Source organism: Melanostigma gelatinosum (genome assembly GCF_949748355.1).
Source record: "Melanostigma gelatinosum genome assembly, chromosome: 8".
Classification (NCBI taxonomy): Eukaryota; Metazoa; Chordata; class Actinopteri; order Perciformes; family Zoarcidae; genus Melanostigma; species Melanostigma gelatinosum.
The window spans coordinates 6,226,795-6,250,525 of NC_136641.1; the positions used below are offsets into that span (position 1 = coordinate 6,226,795).

Below are 23,731 nucleotides of genomic sequence, written 5' to 3' on the forward strand. Positions count from 1 at the left end.
AAGCCCCAACATCTACACCTCAGGCATTATCATATCGCTATAAAGTTACAATAACATGTCGCATGGAGCCTTTCAATCTGTACCAAAAGATTCACACCCTCAACAAGGCATGAGTGCATTTTAGTATTTAATCAAATGCTGCCAATTTTGCAGTGCTTGAACTCGTCCGCAATCCAGATTCATCGTAATAAAATCTCAGTGTTTGTGTGGAAGCCATTGATTTCAAGCAACTGGTATCTTGATACCCTGTTAGTTTTATTTCTATTGGTTTACTTCCTTGATCCGTTTGTTGTCACATTTAATTGCTGCCGATGGCATTTAATAAATAAAACACTGCAATAATGTCACGCCGCAGCTTTCACTGCTTGGCCCGACGGGTCCCACTACGACACCAGGTCAACACAGTGACACGTTTGCAGCCGATTGCTGTTTTCATGAAGAAATCGCATCTGCTGTTCGGCTTGTTCTAATTAGCGACTGACCTTCATGCTCCTTCTCTGAAGCGGCGGCTTTCTTCATCTTCTTGGGGGTTTTCATGAAAAGAGGAAAGATGGTCCGCAAGCCCAGGATGTCCACAAACTTATGAGAGTTATCTGCTCCCTCTGGTCCAATCATCCCATGGTCCAGGACCTTCATCGCACTGGTTCGAGACATTTTCTTTTCTCTGCAGCAGAGAGAGGAGACAATGCCGAAGTCAGAGTTAGTTATTGTTTCAATACAATAGATATGAAGAACATGCATATTTGCAATAAGGTGTTTTAGCCAAATTTGAAGACATCCCCTCCAGGCGTTCCAAAGATATCGCAATCACGAGAACGGATGGACGTACAACACGCATACATAATGCCTTCTGGCCATGGCAGTCGCTATCGCAGAGCAATAAAAAACCCTTGCCTACTGTACTTGTCTTGTGTCTGTCGGACCCTGCTGCAGTAAAGAGTTTTTCTGAAGAGACTCTGGTGCTCGCTTTTGTCTGAAGGGATCGCCAAAACCAACAAAATTAAAGTTCCCTGGAGCAGCTTTAAGTAAGAGGTTTCTTTAGCAACTAGCTTTAAGTCAAACCATTCACTCTGTATTTTAGGGCTGGGCGATAAATCGATTTAATCGATTAATTCGAATGTGTGCTTTAAGGCGATGTGTTTTATTGAAAATCGAGAAAATCGCCCCCACTCCTCCCCCCCGTTGGGTTCCCGTAGTTGAGTGCGCGCGCATTGTTTACAAACGAAAACAATGGCGGCCAGCAGTGAAGCTCTCGTTCTTAAGAGAGGGAAGAATGTGTCTTCGGTGGTCTGGAAATGGTTCGGGTTCATGTCATCTGACACCGAACAAACAGCACCACGATGTAAGGTCTGTCTAAAAGCTATTGCTACAAAATCAAGCAGCACAACAAATTTAATGCAGCACCTCAAACAGAGGCATGCCGCCGAGTGGGAGAAGCGTTGCGCCCTGAGCAGGGAGCAGGACCGCGGGAGCACAAGCGATGCCGTCTTCCTGGCAAAAAATATTTAGAAAAAACATGCACTACTGTTTAATACTGTTGGTTATGTTGTGAATGCACTTGATTTTGTTTACATGCACTTATTTACTGTGCAAAATATGTTATGTTGATGTTAGATCAGATGTTGCACTTTTGAAAATGTGAATGTTAAAGGGTCACATACATTTTATTTCATGCTGTGTTTGTATCAGTGTATTCAGTTAGAAAAGCTTAGTGTAAAAAGTTACATTTGCACAGTTGTTTACAATGGAAGGCTACTATTTAATGCCATTTAATGTTATGTTTAATTTAATTTTATATTTAAATGATTCAGGGAAACAAAAGAGTGACCAAATACTTTTTGTATACTACAGGCACCTTTCTACAATGTTCAGGTTTTGTTTGCACTTTATTTTTATCAACCTACGAGGGAAAATCATCACAAAATAAAATAAAAAAATGTTTTCAACAGCTTCTGTCATCTGCAAAAATTTGTGGGGGAAAAAATCGATTTAAATCGTGAATCGGATTTTTTGTAAAAAAATCGGAGATTTTTTTTTTAGGCCATATCGCCCAGCCCTACTGTATTTCTGTCACAAATCGGCACTGCCTTGATGACGTTGTTCGCAGCTGTACTATTCATATTTTATAGTTGCTTCGGTCCCCAAACACAACTGATACACTTGTATTTCCATCTGCACGTTTCTTACAGCAGCTTCACAGAGTGAAATACTTCTTTTGACTCTTTTTTTTCACGAGTGATTACTTAAATCTTATGGCAATTCAGAAGTTCAGGTGATTATTTGAATGATCAAATCTCACAAGCAGTGTTGATACTGTCAGCCCATCAGAGTCCAGCATACTGCATATGAGAAATGTCCAGAAATGTTCTCTTACCCACAACTCAAAATGTATGTTTTGTCAAAACACATAAATCATAATTAAATACATCGGTTTTCCATCATCAAAGCATTGGCAGGATAACAGGCACCAACTGTTTCATGTCTACACCGCCCCCCCCCCCCCACACTCCACGCCTCCTCTCGGGAAATGTAGCTGTCTGTCACCGTGTCACTTCCTCCATTCCCGCCAATGACAGATGACAGTGTTTATCTCAGAGGAGGGACACATATTTCAGGCAGTTGAGTCTGGTTCTCCAGACAGAGACATTATATATGATGGACGGCTGGAGGGGCCAGTTGGAGGGAGAGGGGGGGGGGGGCAGGGGGGTGATACACAGTGTACTTTCCGTAAGGAAACTAGGCAATTCAGTTTGGGAGACAGGTGACTTAACTCAGCGTCCTGGTGCCGCAAACTATGCCGTCGTCGATGTCTCGTGGGTGCTGGCACGACAGTAGCAGTGACTGAATCACCTGTGCTGACTGATCAGAAAATGTCGACATACCCCCTTAAAAAGGTCGGGGAAGCTGTATGTTGGAGATACTTTCTAAAATGCTATGCTCACCGTGAGCTGTCGATACGGTTCTTAGACGTCTGTAAAAATCACAGTTGTGTGCGTCTAGTCTGGCAAACATTTAACTCTGCTGGGAATTCATCAAGACACCAGGTGTGCAATCTGTATGGAGCACAAGGCTGAAGAGGCTGGGTCGGAATTGAAATGGAGTTTTTTGATGGAAAACCAATAAATGTGTCTCAGTGAGTGGAGATGATTTTTTTTTTTTTGTATCACGTTGCTCTCTTGTTTTGTTTTTTTGTATTCGTTTTTTGGGCTGCATGAACACTATAATGAAACCGAATGTTAAAATTGATGAAGAAGGATATGGTGGCAAAACGTGGGACTGTGATGAGTTAAAGCGATTTAGTATTGCGCCACCATTAAGTTGGGGTACTCACAAGAGAAAAGGTTAAAAAAAAGAACAAATATATCAACTTTTAGTCTCTGGTATGGGTCAAGCTCTAAAAAGTCCTGGATCCTATATTTCCCACAATGCAACTCAATAATAGCATCTTTCTTGAGACCATCAAAGTCCACACCTTTCAAACACCACACCTCCAGTTCGTAATGCACCCTGAACTCTACGATAGTACCTGATATTCATACATTTTGAGTGTTGATGGAGCAGCTACAATGTTAGCATAGCGTAGCACCGATAGGTCCAAACTCAATTCAGAAAACAAGCATTTTAAAAGATGTTTGCTTGTCGTTTTTTAGGACAGTTCTGACAAAGCATGAAGTCAGACTTTTTGCAAATCGGCATTATCATGTTGTTATTTCTGCATCCTAAAGACCATGTAAGTATTGGGCAAAATTATAGGAATTAGGTTAATAATTAACCGTTTAACCGTTAACAGACAAGAATTCTGACCGATTAATGCTATCAGTTAAAAACAAAACATTAAAGTCGCAACATTAGAGTCGCTTGTCACTAAAAATGAGAACAGTTGGTCCACCTCAAAGATCAGCCCATCTCAAGTGTTGTCGCTAACTTCCGGGTTCGCCACTCTTCACTTTAATCAGCAAGTGGCAAGCACACAGGAACTGTGACACATTGCCCTGCTATGTTACTTCATACATTACGCCATGCATGCAATCCACTGGCCAAAACATTGACAGTGTATGCCAGGCGGACACACAGCTGAACTGATCGCGGCCGTGAAGACTTAATGGGAAAAGTTGCTGCAAATGTTTTCACGCGACAATGCACGCAACGCCGTGGCTGCTCTCCCACTGGGGACTCACAGTGCAGCTGGATTTGGCCTGTTTATTGTGCATTGGTTGTCATTGCAGCTGGGCGGCACTTCAACCACAGCAACCACGCGTGCAAGGCACTGCTGTCATCAGTTAACAGGTCGGCTATCAGTCATGGAAAATATTCTAAATTCGCATCTCTAAAAGGTATCAGAAATTAAAAATTACAAAGTCACACTTGGTTTCTAAAAGTCCTATCTTGGTTTGTTTTCCCTCTGTCTTCTTGTTCTGTTTCCCTGGTGGATGATTTACCAGAAAAGGTTTTTTTTGCATCTAATAATGAGATATTGATCCGCCTTAAATACGTGTTCCACGATGTGATTATCGGCGCAGGGGTGCAGAGGCTGTGCAGGATTCATGAATGCGTCTTTATGACTCTTAAGGTCACACCTCTGAACTGTTGATTGATTAGACTGGCGGTCTCGCCAGGCAAGACAGCAGAGAGGCGTACTGTTCTGTGCTGAGCCACAAACTGTTATGAGTGTTCACATTTTCACATCATAGGAAGCACTGGGGGATGGGGGGGGGGGCATTGTATATTTTGCTTCTTGAGAATAGCCCCGAAGCACTTATTGCTGTAAACTGTGTTACAGCAGCACTCCAGTGTGTTGTAGGAGGTTAACGTTACACCGGGAACACAGTTCATACGTCGTGCAAGATTTTGCAAACACAAACCTATTAACTGCGGTATTGCAACAAATATTTTCTTTTACCTCCGACTTAACTTTGCCAGAATGTTGGCTTTTCAAATATTAAATATTAACAACACAGTCTGCGATTATCCCTAAAATGTTTGACCTCTCTGACAAGCACTGTTATCAGGCGCCCATTTCAGCATCAATACTTGCTGAGCAGTATTCTTTAACTGTCACAATAGCCTGCACAAATGTGTCCACCAAGGACAGCGCAAAAGCAAAAACTGCTACGAACAAAGAATCAAGGTACAGACAAAGGTGGATACATACTTATGTGGTACGGAGTGTTCACACTAAAATTGAAGAGAATTTTTGCCTTGTGTGACCACGGGACTGTTTGAGTTTCATGTGGAAGGACACATGCACTCAACGCTCCCACATTAGAGTCGCCTGGGAGTGAGTTGCGTGAGCCTCACCTGAGCATGAGATTCATCAGCTGAAGCCCCTCCCCTCTGAGGAAGCGGTCCCGATTGGCTGGCAGCATGAGGCAGGAACACAGAGAGTCAAAGAGGTTCTCCATCATCTCCTGCTCCTCGGCTGTGGACGGGTTGTGGCGCTTGAACACCTGAGAGAGAGCGAGAGAGAGAGAGCGAGAGAGCGAGAGAGCGAGAGAGCGAGAGAGCGAGAGAGCGAGAGAGCGAGAGAGCGAGAGAGCTATAATTTGTATTTTTGCTTCGAATATGTATGAGTTTGGTTAATAGTGAGGCTGAAAGTAGGGTTAAAAATTGGCTTTGTGTTGGACCGGGCTTTATACTGCTCACGTTAAATCTTTGGTCTAGAAATGCTCATGTTTGAGAAACGACTGCGAGCTAAAGCACATTAGAAATAGAGAGGGAAAGCTAAATCTTACAGATAGTTGCTGCAGCAACACATCAATGCCGTCCATCTCTCCCAATAACTCTCTGGTATCTGTGGAGGAGAGAAGAAATGCAGACGGAGGAGGGCTAAGAGATAAAAATGGAGTAACAGGACAACAGGGAGATTAAAGATATTTAAAGAGCGGAAGAGAGGACAGAAAACAGGTTGAAGTGGATACATGAAGGAAAGAAAAACAGGAAAGGACATAGAGGGAGGGAATGACAGAAGCGCTACAAAGGCATTCAATGAGCATGAACAATAAACACAGCAGCTACCAAGGACCCTCAGAGAGAAAATGAGGGCACTGAAAAATATATATAAGGTAATCCATCTAGGCAGTATTCAAATGTTTTTTTTAAAGTTACACAATTCATCTTCCTAGTGGCTTGAAAAGGCTGTGAATCCCAAATGTCTTCAATGTCAGGTTGTCAGAACCCAGAAATCCTGTAAGTTGACATCAGGAAGAGGAGCGACATACACCCGCGTTTACAATATCTTGTGCTTTGCTTTTACGACTTCCTCTAGGCAGTGAAGCATTCATGACTTAAAGTAGAATGTAATGTGAAAAATGTGGTGAATCTTCAGGGATAATTCATCAGTAAAGGCTGAGATGCTGTTCTCAGTGGCAGCAGCACTGGTTCATACTCTTACATGTAAACCCTTCCGAGTGGAGCTTAAAGTCGAATTTGACAGCAGGAAGCGATAATTACGTTCAAATTAGCACATCAATGACGTTGTAATTTTCCTAATACGAGTCGAGTGATTCGCCTTATTCTTACTTCAAGACACTGACAGTAATATAATCGGGAACATCATTCATGGCAGCGAGTTTCCTTTGAGAAAAAAATAACTTTTTTTTGTGAAATTTTATTTTGTATTTGAATGGCAGGAGGAGAAGACAAATACACAAGGAGAGAGGAAGAAGAGGAGAGAGACAGGAGGACTGAGGAGGGAGTGGGAGAAAGAGGATTGGAAGAAAGGAGACAAAGGGAAACATGAAATGGAATATGAAATCAAAGAGTGATTGAAGAAAATGACAAAAAGAAAAAGGTCAGGAAAAAGAGAGGAAGGAAAAGGACGAAGGAAGGGACCGGAAGAGGAAACTGAATTGAGACAGAGTTCCAGGAGTGGGAGTAGAACAAGAGAGATGGAAAGGACACAAAAAGGAAAGCGGCAAGAGGGGAAGAACAGACGGAGGAAAGGTTGAAAGAGAATAAGAACAATCCAAGAAAAAGGAAAGAATAGAGGAAGCAAAGAGCGAATGAAGGAGCAGTGCATTTTGTGTCGGTTTGAGAACGCTTGAGAGGTGAAGTGGAAGATAAACGAACATCGTTTGGAAGCCACAAAGCATTTAGCGAGGCACACTTACTGTCATTGTTTTGCAGCAAGATGGCCAGGATCTCACTGCAGTACAACTTGTTAGCATCAAACGGCATCTTTGCCTGAGAGGGAACGAGACCAAATTCCAATTATCACTCATCTTAAGAAACTCTGTTCTCCAGAGTTTAAGGAAATATACTCTTGTATTCTACAACTAAATATGCATATTTTTTACCATAAGCAGAGATCCTGCCACATAAATTGTATTTGGTGGTAGTGTAAAGCAATAACAACTTATACTTTTCAATCTTTTATCTTATGGATCACATCTTTTTTGCAAGTTATCTGCAAAGTAATTAACATTAGCTAAAAAAAAAAAAGAACCTTTCCAAACATTTCATTATTCATAACGAAATTGAAAATGTGTTTGCTTCGGAAATGACTGAGTAAATGTAGCTATAGTACAATACTCTCCACCATAAAGACTGGTAGTGAGCCTTTAAATATGATTCAAAGTAGAATTTAATGTAAACCAAGTCATGGTGAGCTGGGCATGGGTGGAATCACCTCACCACAGTTTATTTTTAATGTTTTAGAAGACTGAATACGACATGCAATTTGTTGTAGAATAGAGGGTTTTGCAGTAAAGGTAAAGACAATAATTGACTTGTCGTTGCAGCTCTACAGATATTGTCTGCCACATCCTCACCTTGATTCTCTTGAGCAGCCACTGCATGAGTCCCTGCTGGGCCGCCTCGGTGCACAGGCCCGGTCTGAACTCGGACATATTTTCCGTGATCGCTGAGGAAGACGTGACATCGGAAAATCTAAATTCAACGCTTCATGGTCAGTGTCTGCCCTGAGCGAGTCAATATGAACTGACCAGCTACGTGGACAGCGCTGTCACTGAGACTGAGCATTTCCTGACAGAGATCGAATAAGTCTGGATGCACCAATCTGAAACGGTGGATCCATATCTGTATCGCCATGACATGACTGATCCCCACGAAATAAATGTCGTGGAATTTTCAGCATGAGAGATGCATGATTAATCCAGAGAGGAAAGTGAAAATACCCAAAAGCAGACTAATCAGACTTGTGTTTTCTCTATGTTGGTATAGTCTTTAATCAACGTCAAAAGTCAGTCTCGAGTTAACATATACACAGATGCTATGAAACTACACTTTGAAGGGGAAGAACTGTGAAATACAGCAGTCATCTTTTTAATAGAAGTTCCGTCTGGGTCCGGTCCCAGCTACTTCTAATATTATCTATATCAGAAAGCCGTCTCTGCCACATGATATCTCCATCAGAGCAGACTGCAGCAGAAGGGGACCGAGAGAGCGAGAGAGAGAGAGGTGATGAAGAAGAGGGAAGGAGAAGAAGAAAAGCTAAGGGGCTGGAGGGGAGGCAAATAAAGGGAGAGGAAAAGCAGAAGGGAGGCAAACGGGTGGGAAGACAAGTCAAAGACGAGGGAATGAGGGAAAGTGACAACGGCACAACAAACATGGTAGAAAGTTGGAAGAGAATAAAAAGGAAAAAAGTACAAAAGAGCAACATTTGGAGAGAGGGGTGGCAGTTGATAGAGAGATGATGAGAGAAAGAAACAGAGGAGAGGATGGAGAGCGGGAGAGACGCCGAGGGAGAGAGAGGAAGGGCCTTCATCAGTGATTCAAAGGGAGCAGACAGACAGCGTCCTGGTGGACAGCAGGCTCACAGCCGAGAGCAGCCAAGGCAGACAAAAGGCTGATTCAAGCTTGGAGAGCTCCCTTGATAACACACACAAACTTGAATAGAAGCTGCACAAGCACTGCTCTTTCGATATAAGCCACACTCGCACACAGAGCCGAATGCGCACACCTAAACAGCCCTCCTGACACTCGGCCTCAATCTGGCAACGAAGAAGAAAAAAAAAAAAAAAAAAACACGAATCATCTCAGTAGACTCATTCAACACATAAAAGAGCTGAGAGGCACAAAAGTGGAATTCATGCAGAGGCCGTGACTTCTCAAACTATCTGCTGGCCCCTCCTGTCTACAGTTAGTGCTGCCACAAACACCGATTGTGATTCTCCACAACTAACAGTTTGCAGTTCACGAGCCACCAGCACAATGAAATGGAGACCTAGACAGCTGGGGGACCAACTGTTAAACCTTAAAGAATACAATAAAGTTAGTTTGTCTAATGTCAAACACAAGTACAGGAGGACTCCCTGTTGCTGTTCTGCCCAAAGCTCTACACACCGTAAGAGGGGGGGGGGGGGGGGGGGGCTTGTCATGTTTCAGCACTTAACACGACAAGTGTGATTAATTACTCCTACTCGAATATTGAAATGCTAATGAGCAGCTATCTTTATGCCAAGTATTTCTTTATTATCAGGTGTCGTACAGAACCAAAGAGAAGAGTCTCTGCAGCACCTGCAGTGAGCAGTGAATTTTGTGCGCTGAATATAAATGGAGGCACAAAGCCGTGCATGGACAGCGTCTTCCGGTTTAGTTCATTTGTGGTCGTGCTGCTCGTAGGAACACTGGCGGCTCGTTTTGCTGCTGAAATGCGTGTATGTGTAGATTATATAGATTCCAAATTCAGAGCACATCCATGATTGAGGAATTGCCACCACACAGCTCTCAACATGGCGAATGCTGAGCCGGCAGATAGCAGCTAACGGTGCGTACGACAGCAACAGTGCTGCCGGAGCTAAAAGTCTTTACCTTGGGTGGGAAACGGAGGGTGAGCGTTAGCTGTAACCGCCCTATGGGTGCCGTTATGTGCACCGTGCGGAGATGAGCTAGCCAGTGGGACTAACATGCACTAGTTAGGTTTAACAAAACATAACTACTCAGTTTTTTGGAGGATAAAAACCTACATAGGGTATTTGTTTATGTTGATGGCAGTTTGCTTCAGGACAGACGGCCTGTGAAGGCCTTGGTGTAACGTTTCCTTACCCAGTGTGTTATAGATGCCATCAGCCTCCTCCTTCACCTGCTCATCCAGCCGCTCCATATTCTGCACCAGTAAGGCCACCACCTGACCCTCCAACTGCACACACAGAAAAGATAAAAGTTCAAGTCAGGCTCCTGAAACATTTCTGCACTTACAAAGCTCTTCCTGTATTAAAAAAATGAAATGTACCCGACATCCCTCAACCCAAGCACCGTTACTTTCTCTCCTCATGACTACGGTGTAGTATGAAATGTGAGTGAGTCCATGTCTTTATATTTTGCAACAGGATGTGATGTTTAAGAACGCAGCATCGGCAGGGATGGAAAGCAAACGTTCTCTGCTCCTAAGTCCTGGCAGAAGAAGCTTGGTTCCTGTGTGAGCTCCTCTGAACATGTCCAAGTGTTATGGAGACTCTAAACTAAAGAGAGCTCGCGGGGTGCTGACTGGCTGGATAAAAGTACTATTACAGATGAAAGGAGAGTACAGTCGACACCGATTTATGAGCCACGGGAGACCCGTCGTGGATCACTTCGATTCATCTCATCAAGGATACCACCTGGCCTTCTGGCAGCAAGGACGGAGGAGCTGGAGCTTACAGCAAAGGGGAGAGAGGAATGGGTCTAACCAAGCCTTTTGCAAAAAAAAATTGTCTTTTTTTTTTTGCATTTATTACTTAAGACTCTGTTGACATCATGATGCTTGGTGCTCAAACACAGTCAAATAATATTTATACTTCACAATATTTATATTTCATATACATCACAAATTTCCCCCTGGGGATAAATAAAGTGCATATCTATCTATCTATCTTAAATACTGAATTAAAGACCAATATATGTAGTTAGAGAACTCGAAGACCATCAGACAAAACAGGTCATTCATTGTAGCGAGAAACAACTACCCTGATGAAGGCCACTGGGATGTCGCCGGGCCAAAGGATTCTTTGATTAAGTGTCATGGTGACGGCCGTCAAGGTTCACGGTTCTTTCCTCCGTTATAGGAATATCAGCACATTATTGTCGTTTGGCCTTTGTCTGTGTCGCTCTAAATGTCAGCTCACAGTGGGGGTACCAAAGATCCTCCTGGTTCGTTGACAGCACGACAGGCTCCGTGACAAAAAGAGGAGAGTGAGAGGGCTCTAAATGTACAGTAGAGAAGGACAGACAGCGATCGAAGATGCCAAACATAGAGCTGATGCCAACAGACACAGCTGGAGGGTGACAGGGAAAAGCTTTAGACAACTGAAACGTGTGAGAGGAGTAGCTATAATTATATGGTTGACATTACACTTTGAAATTGCTTTTTTCTCCCTTGTGCCCGAGTTAAATTACAGTACGCTTCGGAAGTTAAACAATTTGTTGTATAAATTTGTTTTTAAACATAATTCTACATCTAATAATTGTGCATGTGAATGACATCAGCTGACAAGAAGTAAACACGGACCCAAGCCGTTGACTTGCAATTCAAGTCCATTGGACCGGTCTGTGCTGTTAATTAACCCCCTGTGCCGTGTTTTGGATGCCAGAGTCTAGAAAGTTAAGCATTCAGTCCACAAAGTGCAGCTTCATCAACACCATTGAAGACGGATGTAAATACTCAACTCACCAGAGCGTCCACGAGTACCTCAGCACCTTCCTCGCTCTCCTGCAGTGTGTCGATATCCGTCAGCTCCTGCAGCAGGTCCACCACTGCTATGGCAACATGTGGCTGAGGCTAAGGACAACAGAGCTGTGTTTGAAGAGGACTCCACCGATTTAGCAATGCACACTGAGAGCACTGTCGGACTCGCCGTGAGTGAAAAAGGGACAAAAATAGAGCAGAGCAGCACTCTTCTTCCTAGTCGTCCATGAGTGAGTGATTGTGCACCTCTGTGTCTGTCCACGGCTAATCTCGCATTCTGCTGCAGCAAACTGCATCATATTTTGGGGGGGGCCAGTTATGCCGCATGCTCAAGCACCTCTCGTGGTTGCGGCGACTCAAACTTTCCCAAAACACCTCTTATTGCCCGTTTTACATTGCAGTTGACTTCCTGCCGACTCCTCAACCTCTACTCTTAACAGGCCCACAGCCGGTAGGGGTCACTTGTGATTATACAGCTTAGAGCGTCTTTGACCCCCCTCCCTCTGCGCCCACTATAACGGTTTACGTTGTGTGCTTGGCTAACAGCTAACAGAGTGGACAGCGTGTTTGTCTCACAGCTAAGAGAACTCCCAGTACACTCACTGCAGTAACTCACCGCAACTCAGCTGCTGCTGCGTGTGGAAGTGGGGAAAAGACAGCTTGATGAGTATAATTTAGTATTTGGCAAGATTGCATGAAGTGTATTATACGACGTCTTCAAGTTGATTGCTTGCATACATCGGCACTTTTTTGGAGCGTGAATGAAGTGTGTTTTACGAGGCCCTGGGGTTCGCCCACTGTGGGTTGTATTCATTGATGTTTTGCTGCAGCAACTATCTGTAAGATAGTGGGTTGTATTCAAGGCAGTGGTCGTTGCAGACACACCTGGCGGAGATCTGCACTCTACTTTATTTAATTCTACCCAATTCTCTTTTGAATGTTCCCTCTGTTCCCTCTATTATTGGCTCGTGTAAATTGTGTATAATTTTGTAAAATTTACAAATACATTTCATAATTATAGGATGAGGCTGGCAATATTCCCTATTTTTAAACAAATACCACGAGAAGACATACAACCACACCAACAATGTGTTAGTCCATCTCTCACACGTTCTGACTCCGCTAACCCGTATGTGGATCTCAGCCCCAAACCTTATCGCTCCTACTGAAGATGGAAATCTCCGTAAAGAGGTAAAACATATACATATTCAGTTTCATTCAGAAGTGAAAGGATATCAGTGTTTTCGTGACTGAGGAGGCCCAGCAGGGAGTGGACGGCGTTAAGCTCCACCAGCAGGTGGTAGAGGTCGGGCATTGTTGCGATCACGTGCATTTCCTGGATAATGTCGTTCAGATCGAGCTCCGTCTCCATGAACCTGGTTTAAGAAGCAAGACATTTTGGTAATCATGTTAGCATTCTATGTTACCATTAATCTTAAAGTGCAGTCGAGGAATTTGGTTATTATAAGAGCTTGACTGCTGTTTTTTGTTAATACATTTAATTTTGGGGATAGTGAACAGTAATGAGCTGTAATGAGCTGTAATGAGCAGTAATGAGTCAGTAATGAGCTTACTTCTCTGGGTTGTCCGGAAACTTAATCCTCAGTTCCTGATTTTTGTACGACCTTTTCTCAAAGGTCAAGATCATTTTCTTCACTGAACTCTCATCCACGGGCTCTGCCTGTGTCATTAGAACATAGAGGGAAGGAGAACGGAGGAAAAGATTTAACAGGGAAGAAAAGAAAAAAGCCTTTAACTGAGGAAACTGCTGCAATAACAGGGACTTTAAAGCTGCAAGCAGCAATGAACGGGCCCTGGCACCTCCTCTCACGTTGGGGGCATTGGCAGGACGCCTGTTGACGTGACCAGGCACAACTACACAGGAACTCTGCTAAATGCAATTACACAAAAAAACGGGTTACGAGTTGTGAAAGGGGCGGGGCTGAAGTATAGGGGCTGGGCAAATTTCAAGGTTGTTTGGCGAAAAATCAAGATTATTATAACTTTTCATCGTAACGGTGATCAGATTGTCCTGACAAAATCTGAAGTCGATCTGATCATATGTAAAATTCAAGATAGCCCACTTTGTGTTGGGTTTACGGTAAACATCCAGGAGACTTGTTGTCTCCACATGTTGCATACACCAACCAAATATCATAGCTCTAGGTCCCGGGTATTCAACTACAATTCCAAAAGGTCCAGATCGAGAAAATCTCCTTGGGCAAAGGTCCGAAACATTACAATAATATCTAACTCGCGCTACTTACTGCCATATATATATATATTAATATATTCAAGAAGCCTAATGGTAGTAACAACGTCTCTGTGTAGTCAACAACTGTCAAATCAAATAAAGTACACATCAATTATATTTTAACAATTATTACTCAGTTTTCAAATTCAACTGGATGGATTATAAATAATACATAGAAATATATAAATAAATGTTCTTCTCATTTAAAGTGAAATAAGGTCTGGATTAAAGGATATGAATATGTGTTTGACTCCGTAAGTGTGTGTCGATGTGTGAATGAATGGCTTCATGCATAGATGCATGCATGTACAGCACTGCAAACTTAAATGTCCATAATAAACAAATAGTTGAATAAACACCTCTGTGAAAGTTTTTTTACAAAAACTAAACATTCATATCTGAGCTGTTGTAGTAGATTGTATTCGATTATATTGTACCTAACAAAGTGACCAGGGAGTTTAAACTAACAGTAAAATGACTGAGTTGCTTATTTTACTGGTGGACATCTGTAATACATGTAAAACATATGTAAAACATAATGTGCACCATTCAGTGAAATGGCTTCTGTCAAAAGCAAAATGACACTGTTTACAGTGTGGATTATATGCAAAACAGCAACATTTATCATGTTTTTGCCACTTTGGTGAAGCACCAGTCAGATTGATGCAGGCTACATGTGAAACGCAAAAAGAAAACTAAGTTACAGCAATAAAGACTGCATAACTTTATGCTTGTATGACAATCGCATGGTCTACAGCAGGGGTCTTCAATTAAAATTCCAAAAAGGTCCAGATTGAGGAAATCTCCTCGGGCAAAGGTCCGGAACATTTCAATAATATCTAACTTGCACTATTTAGTGCCATATATATAAATATATTCAAGAAGCCTAGCCTACAACGTCTCTGTGTAGTCAACAACTGTCAAATCAAATAAAGAAATTATATTTGAACAATTAGGATTCTCAATTTTCAAATTGTGCATCTTAAAATTAAGTAATTCATTTTAGAATAAATTAATTTCACTGAATTGTCCTGCAGCTTTAAATTCAGTTCATTCAGGTGTGAAGTGATGTCAAAAAAGCCACATTATATTTTTCTCATCTTCTAAAAAGAGAAATTAGTGAGCATGATCTTTATCTGTGGTTATTAATCCACTTGTTTCAGCTCTATTCTCTCTGTTAACATCCTTGTTGTGAAGTGAATTAACGTGTTAGGATTCTGATCATTTTGGGCTCTTATGTTTATTTTCTGTGTCTTCATTTAGATGTGAGTGGGTACGTTTGTTCAAAAGAGTTGTGCTTTGTCTCGTAGTGGCGCTTCATTTACCGCTTTTAATTATCGTCATGGCTCCAAACATGTGAGACACACTGGTTTTAAAATGTCCGTGTGAAGAATTAACCTATAAGAGTCTGTTCATTCCTGGTTAAAGACTCTGGTCTCTTTGACCACTTTTCTCTTTTTGGAGAACGTCATGTGAAATAACTTCTGACTCACGCAATATTCTCCTGCTCTTCCTTCTCTTTCCTCGTCTCTCCCCCCCGGTGTGTGTACATCTCTGAATACCCATATTTGATTCGCTGAGCTGCATCACGTGTTGTGATTTACAACGCATTGGTCGGTGCGTGTCCTGCATCGCTGAACGAGTTCCGTAAAGGCTGAAAAAGCTGCGCAGCGCCGGTTAAAATAGAAGCGCTCTGTCAAAATAAAAGCGATTTCAGGTCCTGGGTCCGGATACAACAGCGTCTGGGTCCGGTTCCGCACCGCGGTCCGCCAATTGGCGACCCCTGCTCTCGGTGATTAGGACCCATATCAGATGTACATTTTCACTACTTCTAATGTCTGCTAAATGTCATGAGTTTTCCAGCACCACTAGCCTTTCAACAATGCAATACATTTCTAGAAATAATAATAATAATAATAATTTCAATACCACCTGGTCGGTGCTAAGACTTTAGTTATGGTCACCCTAATTATGAGGGTGGAGCAGAGTAGCCAGAACCTTTCTACAATCGGGGGAGCGTGAAAGCATTTCACTGGAAGAAGAATGCGTTTGACTGCCTGATGGCTTAAAAGCCTGTAAAGTGTTGGAGAGATAATAACTGGTTTGGAAATTACAATTGTCTGACATTATGGAACAGTGGCTCTTGACACCATGAAAAGGCTGCCGTGTCGGATAATTTGAACACGATAATAGATGTTCAGTTTTCTAATGGACTGAAATAACGTGTCAACGGGTTCTTTTTGACCTGAAATAACCACAAAGAAATGTTCCTGGTCCTGATCCACAGATTGTTCACTGTTCTAGTGCTTTAGTACTTGCAACTCTACTCAACTTGCAACAAGTGAACACTGATGAGTGACTTGGACTCCTTAATTTGAACCTGTGGATAATCTGAGGGAAAATAATGTAAATAATGTGTGCGCATGTTCATTTTTTGGGAGCCGACAGTGAAGGAAACTAGTAATTCCTGGAACACATTGTGCTGCACTTCAACACTAAAACACTTTAAAACTATGAACAACAAAAAACATGGCACTTTGCAGAGAAACAAATGGAACAATTTTGTAACAATCACATAAATAGTTGTACCCACCTCAGGTTCGTCTTCATCCTGGTCCATCAGTTTCTCCAGGATCCTCTTCTTGTCCCCAGTCAGCTCCTCGGTGTCCCTCATGTCGCCCCCTCCTTCCATTCCTGCTGCTTCCCGGTATCTGGCCAGCTCCCTGGCACTCAGCCCTTTCTGCTGCTTCCCCCCTCTGGAGTCCTCATCTCCTCCCGCTGCTCCTCCATCCTCCCCCCTGGGACGCTTTGCTCCTCTATCAGGCTGACAGGTCAAAGGAGATGACGTTAATGATCGTACACAAGAATTTGGTCTGTTTGGTGAGATATGAATACAAAGAGGGATGTTGTGAAGGTCTTGAGACAACCAAGGTGTAGCTCAAGTAAAATGTAGAGGAACTTAAAAGTAGACAGATATTCTGTATAACATGTAATGCATAATAATTGATTGGAGAAAAACAATTAAATGCATCGTTTTATCCCACACGGAAGTCTCTCCATGAACAAGAGAGAACATGACCACAGAAGCTCGTTCAGGAAACACTGCATCGGGACCTTTCATGAATCATATTCATCTACTTATTTGTTTCACATAAGTAAAGTACACCTTCCACACAGCAGCAGTTGACGTGTTAAGTCTATCTGCGTCTGTATGTAAACTAGTTTGGCCAACTATAACAAGCTGAAGTGTCAGTGTTAGCTACATTCATTCACTAACGTTACATCCACCTGTCCACGCTAACTGCTAACGTCATTTATCGATGAATAAAACCTTGGTCTGCTATCGTGCAGCGCTTCACAAAGGCAACATACTTTAAATTACTGGCAGTTAACAGACTGACTTAAACAGACACAACAAAGCAGATAACGAGACTGAACTGAAGCCCGCTAGCGGCCACCAGTAACTGCTAGCAATGCTATTGCAAGCAGCCCAAGAATGATAGAATAGCTAGCTAGATTCGAGTTCCTCATTGGTGAGCGGAATAAAATGTCTACCTGATAGTTCAGAAGCTCTCCGACATCCATGTTACCTGGTTAAAAACCTAAACGTAAGAATGTTTTACTCAAGCTCATGAAGGAAACAAGAGCGTAAGTTGCACTTCAGCAGCTAGCTATACGGCTAACAACAAGCTCTCCATACACACACACGCTTGCCGTAAACCGCCTATTTTCACTGTCGTAAACATTGCCTGATACCCATGATATGGTACATCCGTGATTTCAACTCATTCACTTTTTTTTCTGTAAATCTGGGAAAAAACATTAAGTCAGTCACTTTTTTGTTTATTTTTTTCAATAATAGAATAATAAAATGTCACATTATCTATTTTGTTTCAAGATTATATGCACAGAAGTGCGTCAAGCAAGATTTCAAATCGGATTTACTTATCCTGACATATCTGTGAACAAATAACAGCGTAGTTTATTCATGCTTTATCTGGAGATTTTCCAGTCCAGTTTTGCCTCAGAAGATAACAGCTGTCACATCGGGTCTTGGTCTGTGACAGGAGGAGACACACGAGCATGGACAACAACAAAGCAATTTATTTACTGCAGTAGTTCCGTGTTGCACAAGCCAGGAGGCAGTGGGCAAAATCCCCATAACATCCCCATAACAGCTGGAACAGATGTGCCCAGATGTGTGTCACGTCTCTAATGATCCCTGACAAAAACAAGAGCAGGATAGCAGACAGGGCAGAGGGTCCGCATATACTGTTGAAGGGATTCATGCTATTTGTGACATGTGTGTTTATATATTTACAAGTGTTTTGACTGGAGGGGTGTGAATAATAATTAGTACAAGGCAAATTGATAAATGTAAAACATAATACAATACAGCTGTGCGATAAATATAATTTTCGTGAAGTTTAAACTGTTCAGATTGACAGTTTCAGAGACAACTGCAATATACAGTAGTAGGCCTACAGCTTTTAAATGTTTTTGTGATCTTTGTAACACGTTACAGCTACACATATACCGTTTCAGAAATGATTCTGTCAATTATAGTGTCACAAACATGTTCTCAAAGTAATATAACCTGACAAAAAGTGTTTTTCCTGCAACAAAATTCTTTCATCTTATTCGCCAATCCTGAGATACATCTCCTTAATGATACATGGTAAAATAAGACATGACTGTTTCCTCATCAGACCTCACATAATATAATCCTGCTCTCGATGGCTCAATTTTGCTGTATTCTTTGCAGGAGAGCTTTATATGCCAAGCTGTCTTATTGTTCCAGACAGGCAGAAAATCACCTTGTCAATGAGCATCATTGGGAAACGTATGAGCGGTGCATGGTGTGGAAGGCATTGCCACTCCAGTCTCTGGCCAGTGATCTGTGACGGTGGAGCAATAGAAACAACATTTAAAAGGGAAGCCACTGCCAAGCAGCCAAGCTTGACGTCTCGGGTAACACGAGGGAAAGAAGCACTTGTTCAAAGGAAACTGAGAGGCACGCAGTGAAAGAGAGTGAAAGAGAGTGAAAGAGAGCGAGAGGGATGAAAAATACAAATGCGTATGAAAATACCGAGGCTAGAGACAGGGAGGCAGCTTCAGCCTTTATTGAGTAAACTGGAAAGAACTTATTTCCATGAAGTTTACAACATCATTTTGATTAAAAATGGTAAATTAGATCAAATCAGATCAATATTTCCCAAATGATATGTTGTGATGCTAAAAATGAGTCTTGATGGTGAGCTCACAGGTATTAAAGGTTTTGTGTAACGCAAGGCTTATGATTTAATGTTGAGTGTTGCTGACAGCACAGCTCCAGTATTTAAACAATGATGATGAAACACGTGTTCATCAGACGTGGAGAAGCCTGCGTAGCAAAAGACGACGACTGCAGCAAGACATCAAGTAAAAACGTGGGATTATACTCTTTGTCAACAAAGAAAGGAGGATGGAGTTTAAGTTGAAGTTTAAGTGAACAGCATTTGGTAAGTCAATTTAAGCTTCTGTATTTTCCAAATGCACTAGTATTATTCAAATGTGTTGTTCGGTTCGTAAGCCTCATAGTAAACGGTTTAATACGAATACGTGTATTGTTACACCCCTAGAAACAAATAACCGTAGCTTGCGCGTCACAATGAGATTATTAGGTGGTGTTTCAGCTGCAGGACAGCACTGAAGGCCCAGGTATAAAATGCACGGCCCGCCACAGTCAACCAGCAACCTCGGAATCAACTCTGAATTTCCTCCACTGCTGCAGCTGCCTTGAAACCTCCATTATTACAAATCCTTTCTGCTCTATACAATGATTAACACATTCAACAATCCCTGAAGGAGCCAAAAGCCAAAATGACATCGCCTCATCATTTCCCTGCAGAATTATTCCGGGGCGACGCTGTATGATCGTTTCCACAGAATCCTACCCCTTCTCCTTTGAAACAGAACAACGCAATTTCACACAAGCTGTGAGGGCTGATTGCATTAAATCGCATGAGGTCAGTGTGATTGTATCACGCTGTGGAGGCCAACATAAGTGTGCTCAAAATTCAGAGTGGCAATGCTATCATTGAAAGAGAAGGAGAGATAGATGAGGATGAACGATTGGCTTTATCATTTCCCCTCGCAAAGTAAAGCGGTGCAATCAAATGATTTTCTCTCCCCTTAGATATGATTTGAGTTATGAATCACATCAGCAGCCGCCAACACACAGTTCAAGATAAATTTCTTGTCTCGATTTCCACAACAGTGAAGATTCAACAAGTTGTTCGGGTCACGATGGCCGGGCTTCTGTGGACGAAGAAAGCCTTTCTATCAACTATGTACCATCCTCCTCGCTAGGCAACCATGAGATTAGGAAAAAATCGAAAGTAACAAAAAAACGAACAGGATTTATTCCGACAGACTAGTCAAAACCATCTAAAATCAAAAATGGCGCCAATGACTTGAGCCAATGGCGCCAATGGTTTGAGCGTGGAGGGAGTCCTGCATGACTTTAATGGAGAAAACCTTTCTTATCATTTTTGCAGCTCAAGATTTCTTACAGTCCAGTGAAATTGTATTTTCAACATTTGCACCATGTATTGTATATACAGTGTACACATACGACATCCTCCGTCCCGGGACCCTCACATCAGTACAGAACAGAAGTGCAATAGATGTCATGTGTACAGCATGAACAACATAACAGAGTTAAAACACATACAATGCATATGACACGTTATTCATATAATGAGAGTATTAAGCAGAATAATGATGGGAGAGAGAAGAGGAGAGAGGAGCTCTGTATATCCTAGGAGGTCCCATGGCAGTCTTGGCCTATAGCTGCATATCTAGGGCCGGTCCAAGGAAAACCTGAACCAGCCCTAACTATGAGCATCATCAAAAGAGAAAGTCTCAAGCATACTCTTAAATGTGGTGAGTGTGTCTGCCCCCCGGACTGAAACGGGAAGCTGGTTCCACAGAAGAGGAGCTTGATAACTGAAGGCTCTGGCTCCCATCCTACTTCAGCCTCGACAACCAGCGACAGAATGATGACATGCGGCTAAACATGTCGTCACTGATCAGGTTTGGATTTGCTGCTAAGCTAAAGTATGGTGGCTAACGTTAGCAGAACTCAACAACGTGTCAACAACTGTTGGATTAAGCGAAAAGTCGCTAAAAGAGGGAGAGAGGTATGACTTTTTAAATGTTTAGATGTACAGCAGGTAATTAACCGCTTGTACTGAAGAATATCACACAATTTATTTTCTTTAGCTGAAGCTGTGAAAGTACGCTGTCAGATACGCTGGAGACAGGAAGTAAGACAAGGTGACATATAAACACTGAACCAACATGACAGCCTCATTCTGAACTTTCATCTGCATGAGAATCAACATAATAAATGACATTAGCTCAAGTCCAAAACTACAGTATCTGTTCTCTCATGTGTGTGAGGAGGACTCAATAAAACTTCTTCACACCCAAACTTAACCAAATTAATTCACGATTTTTAAATTCTTTTCATGTCTAAGTGCACAAAGAGAATGTTGGTTGTAAGAAGCGACACGAGATATAAAACTCTGCTCATTTCTCTGTGACGAAGATGTTTCAGTGAGGACAGTTTAAAGCAGGGGTTCTTAACCTTTTTGACCTCGGGGCCCAACTTTTCAAGTACAAAGTGTCCCGGGGCCCACTCTGACTATATGCATCAAAAGTGTCAGACAACCTGTAGGTCATACAGAAACAGAGCAGTGGGCCTTTGGAGTCAGTACAAATTTAAGATTTTTGTCCGCATAAAATAAAAAAGTATCTTTCAGTATAAATAACTGCCGGTGGCTGTATCTGTACAGGTAAAGGACAGTATAGGGCTGCAACTACACTATCAGTGAACAACTGCCTCAAATTTGAAGAAGATTGGACAAAGTATGACCATTCTACAGAGTTTCTTCCATGAAGAGATCCAGGCGGAGCTCTAAAGGGACATTTGGAGACCCAAATGGACACATGGTAACCACATGATATTCTGACACACTAAAGGTGTTTCTCCCTTTATATTGTGATATTATATTATTTTCCTTTTATTTTTACCCTTTACAAATTGCAAAAACGATGTATATATGGTCGAAGACATGGTGTGTGAGTAGCGGACTTGCTGTGCTTAATGGCTGCGACCGAGCGCACGAACGAGAATGAGAATAGCTCAGTTACGCAAACGTTGGTTGACGGCTTATGGAAGAGGAGGATAAGGTTTGTACTATAAGTACTAGCGTTTTCTGAAGGCAGTAGCTCCATGGTAACATCCGCTAGCACGTTGTCGGGCTGTAATGTGTCTTTTTCCGTCGAAATGCTGCAAGATACGACTTGCAGCGGTTATCGCGACTTTGGACAGTCTGTGTGTGGGCTCCTTTTAAGGAGAAACCATAAGAAATGAAAGAAAATCGATGATTTCTTTGCAAAGATGAGGATTTTGGGCATGCTGGGATACCAAACACGGACATGTTTTGTGACGTATTTGCGCAAACAAGCCGTAGGAACGGAAGGGGAGGGGATGGAGGACGCCGGTGTTGAACAGGCAAAACCCTTGTTAAATAAATGAGATGATACAATGTGATGATCACAAAGACATTTATTATCATGTGTATGTAAACCTGCATACACAACAAGAAGCCCAACAGACTTTCCCACGAGCGTTGGATGTTTCGTCGCTACGTGTCGCTTTATTTTTGAAGGCTCCAGTGCTTCGTTTGATAGCATTAGCCCACATTCCACACACTGAGCACTCGGCTCTGCCTCGTTGCCTCCGTTCACAAAGCTTAAGAAACTTAAGAAAGTCAGGGTTGTACTTGCGCACACATTTAGACTTTTGGGGGGTATGGCACTACTGTCGTCTTCATTTTTTCTTTTTAATAACTTATCCATAACTTTCGCTACAGGCTAGCGGCTAGCTGAGTGTCTTCTTCTGCTTATTGCAGCTTGTTAAACAACTGACTGACGCATTACCGCCACCTGGTGGTGGGAAGCTGTATCGTAACTGAGTGTCTCATGGATAACAGTGATATCTCTGGTGTCTTCAATTGATAACCTATGCAGTCCCGCGGCCCTCGCGTCCCACAGGTGCAAAACTGAACGTTTTTCGCGGCCCTCTAGGTGGCGCTCGCGGCCCAATCATGGGCCGCGGCCCTATGGTTAAGAATCACTGGTTTAAAGGACAGAGACTGACTGACTCATGTTCTTCTGCTCTAAACATGAACTCTGTACTTTGTGCTGTTTCAGGAGGAAAACTGACTCAGTTATACTCTCATATTAGTTTCACATTTTCTCCATCAGCTTCGTATGAAACCCTGTAAATAAGACAAGAAGAAAAGACTTTGTTCATTCTTGAATCAAGAAATACTTTATTCATCATGTTAACCTTCAGTTTGTTCACATCCCATCAGTAAAGTCTGTTCAATGACTCTTGTTCAATGATTTCATCAACACATTCACTTCATCCTCATCATCGATTTGTTTGACCAGAATCTCAGTTACGTCAAAGAGAATAATGAATGATTTACTTATTGATTATGATTATAATAATGAGTTATATAATACATCATAGAACCTCTTTTGTATGACGATTAAGAAAACAACAAGAACAACATTAAATCTGTGATAGAAAATAAACAATTTCACTGAAAGAAATCTTTACAAAGAGTGCTGAGAACTAAATGTCTTTGATAAAGGAAGCGCTGGTGATTTCTCTCTTTAAGATCCATGCAGTGGAAGAGAAACAACAACTAACAAATACATCAATACTAATGTTCAGCAAACGTTTAAGCCTCGGAGCAGTTTACATTTTCCTGCAGAGAAATATCAGTTCAGGT

At 42.1% G+C, this 23,731-nt stretch overlaps 1 protein-coding gene across 1 annotated transcript in view; it reads right to left on the bottom strand.

Annotated features, from left to right (window-relative positions):
- Window positions 1-17,573, bottom strand: part of ctnnbl1 (catenin, beta like 1) — a 46,370-nt gene extending 28,797 nt beyond the window's left edge. Inside the window, exons 1-11 of the mRNA XM_079273018.1 lie at window positions 17,433-17,573; window positions 16,471-16,701; window positions 13,198-13,304; window positions 12,855-12,999; window positions 11,609-11,701; window positions 10,006-10,099; window positions 7,770-7,861; window positions 7,110-7,182; window positions 5,733-5,791; window positions 5,299-5,447; window positions 483-664 (exon numbers count right to left, since the gene is read on the bottom strand). Coding sequence (XP_079129144.1) covers window positions 483-664; window positions 5,299-5,447; window positions 5,733-5,791; window positions 7,110-7,182; window positions 7,770-7,861; window positions 10,006-10,099; window positions 11,609-11,701; window positions 12,855-12,999; window positions 13,198-13,304; window positions 16,471-16,701; window positions 17,433-17,462 — 1,255 coding nt within the window. The 5' untranslated portion in view covers window positions 17,463-17,573. The remainder of the gene's footprint in view (window positions 1-482; window positions 665-5,298; window positions 5,448-5,732; window positions 5,792-7,109; window positions 7,183-7,769; window positions 7,862-10,005; window positions 10,100-11,608; window positions 11,702-12,854; window positions 13,000-13,197; window positions 13,305-16,470; window positions 16,702-17,432) is intronic.
- Window positions 17,574-23,731: the final 6,158 nt, after the last annotated feature.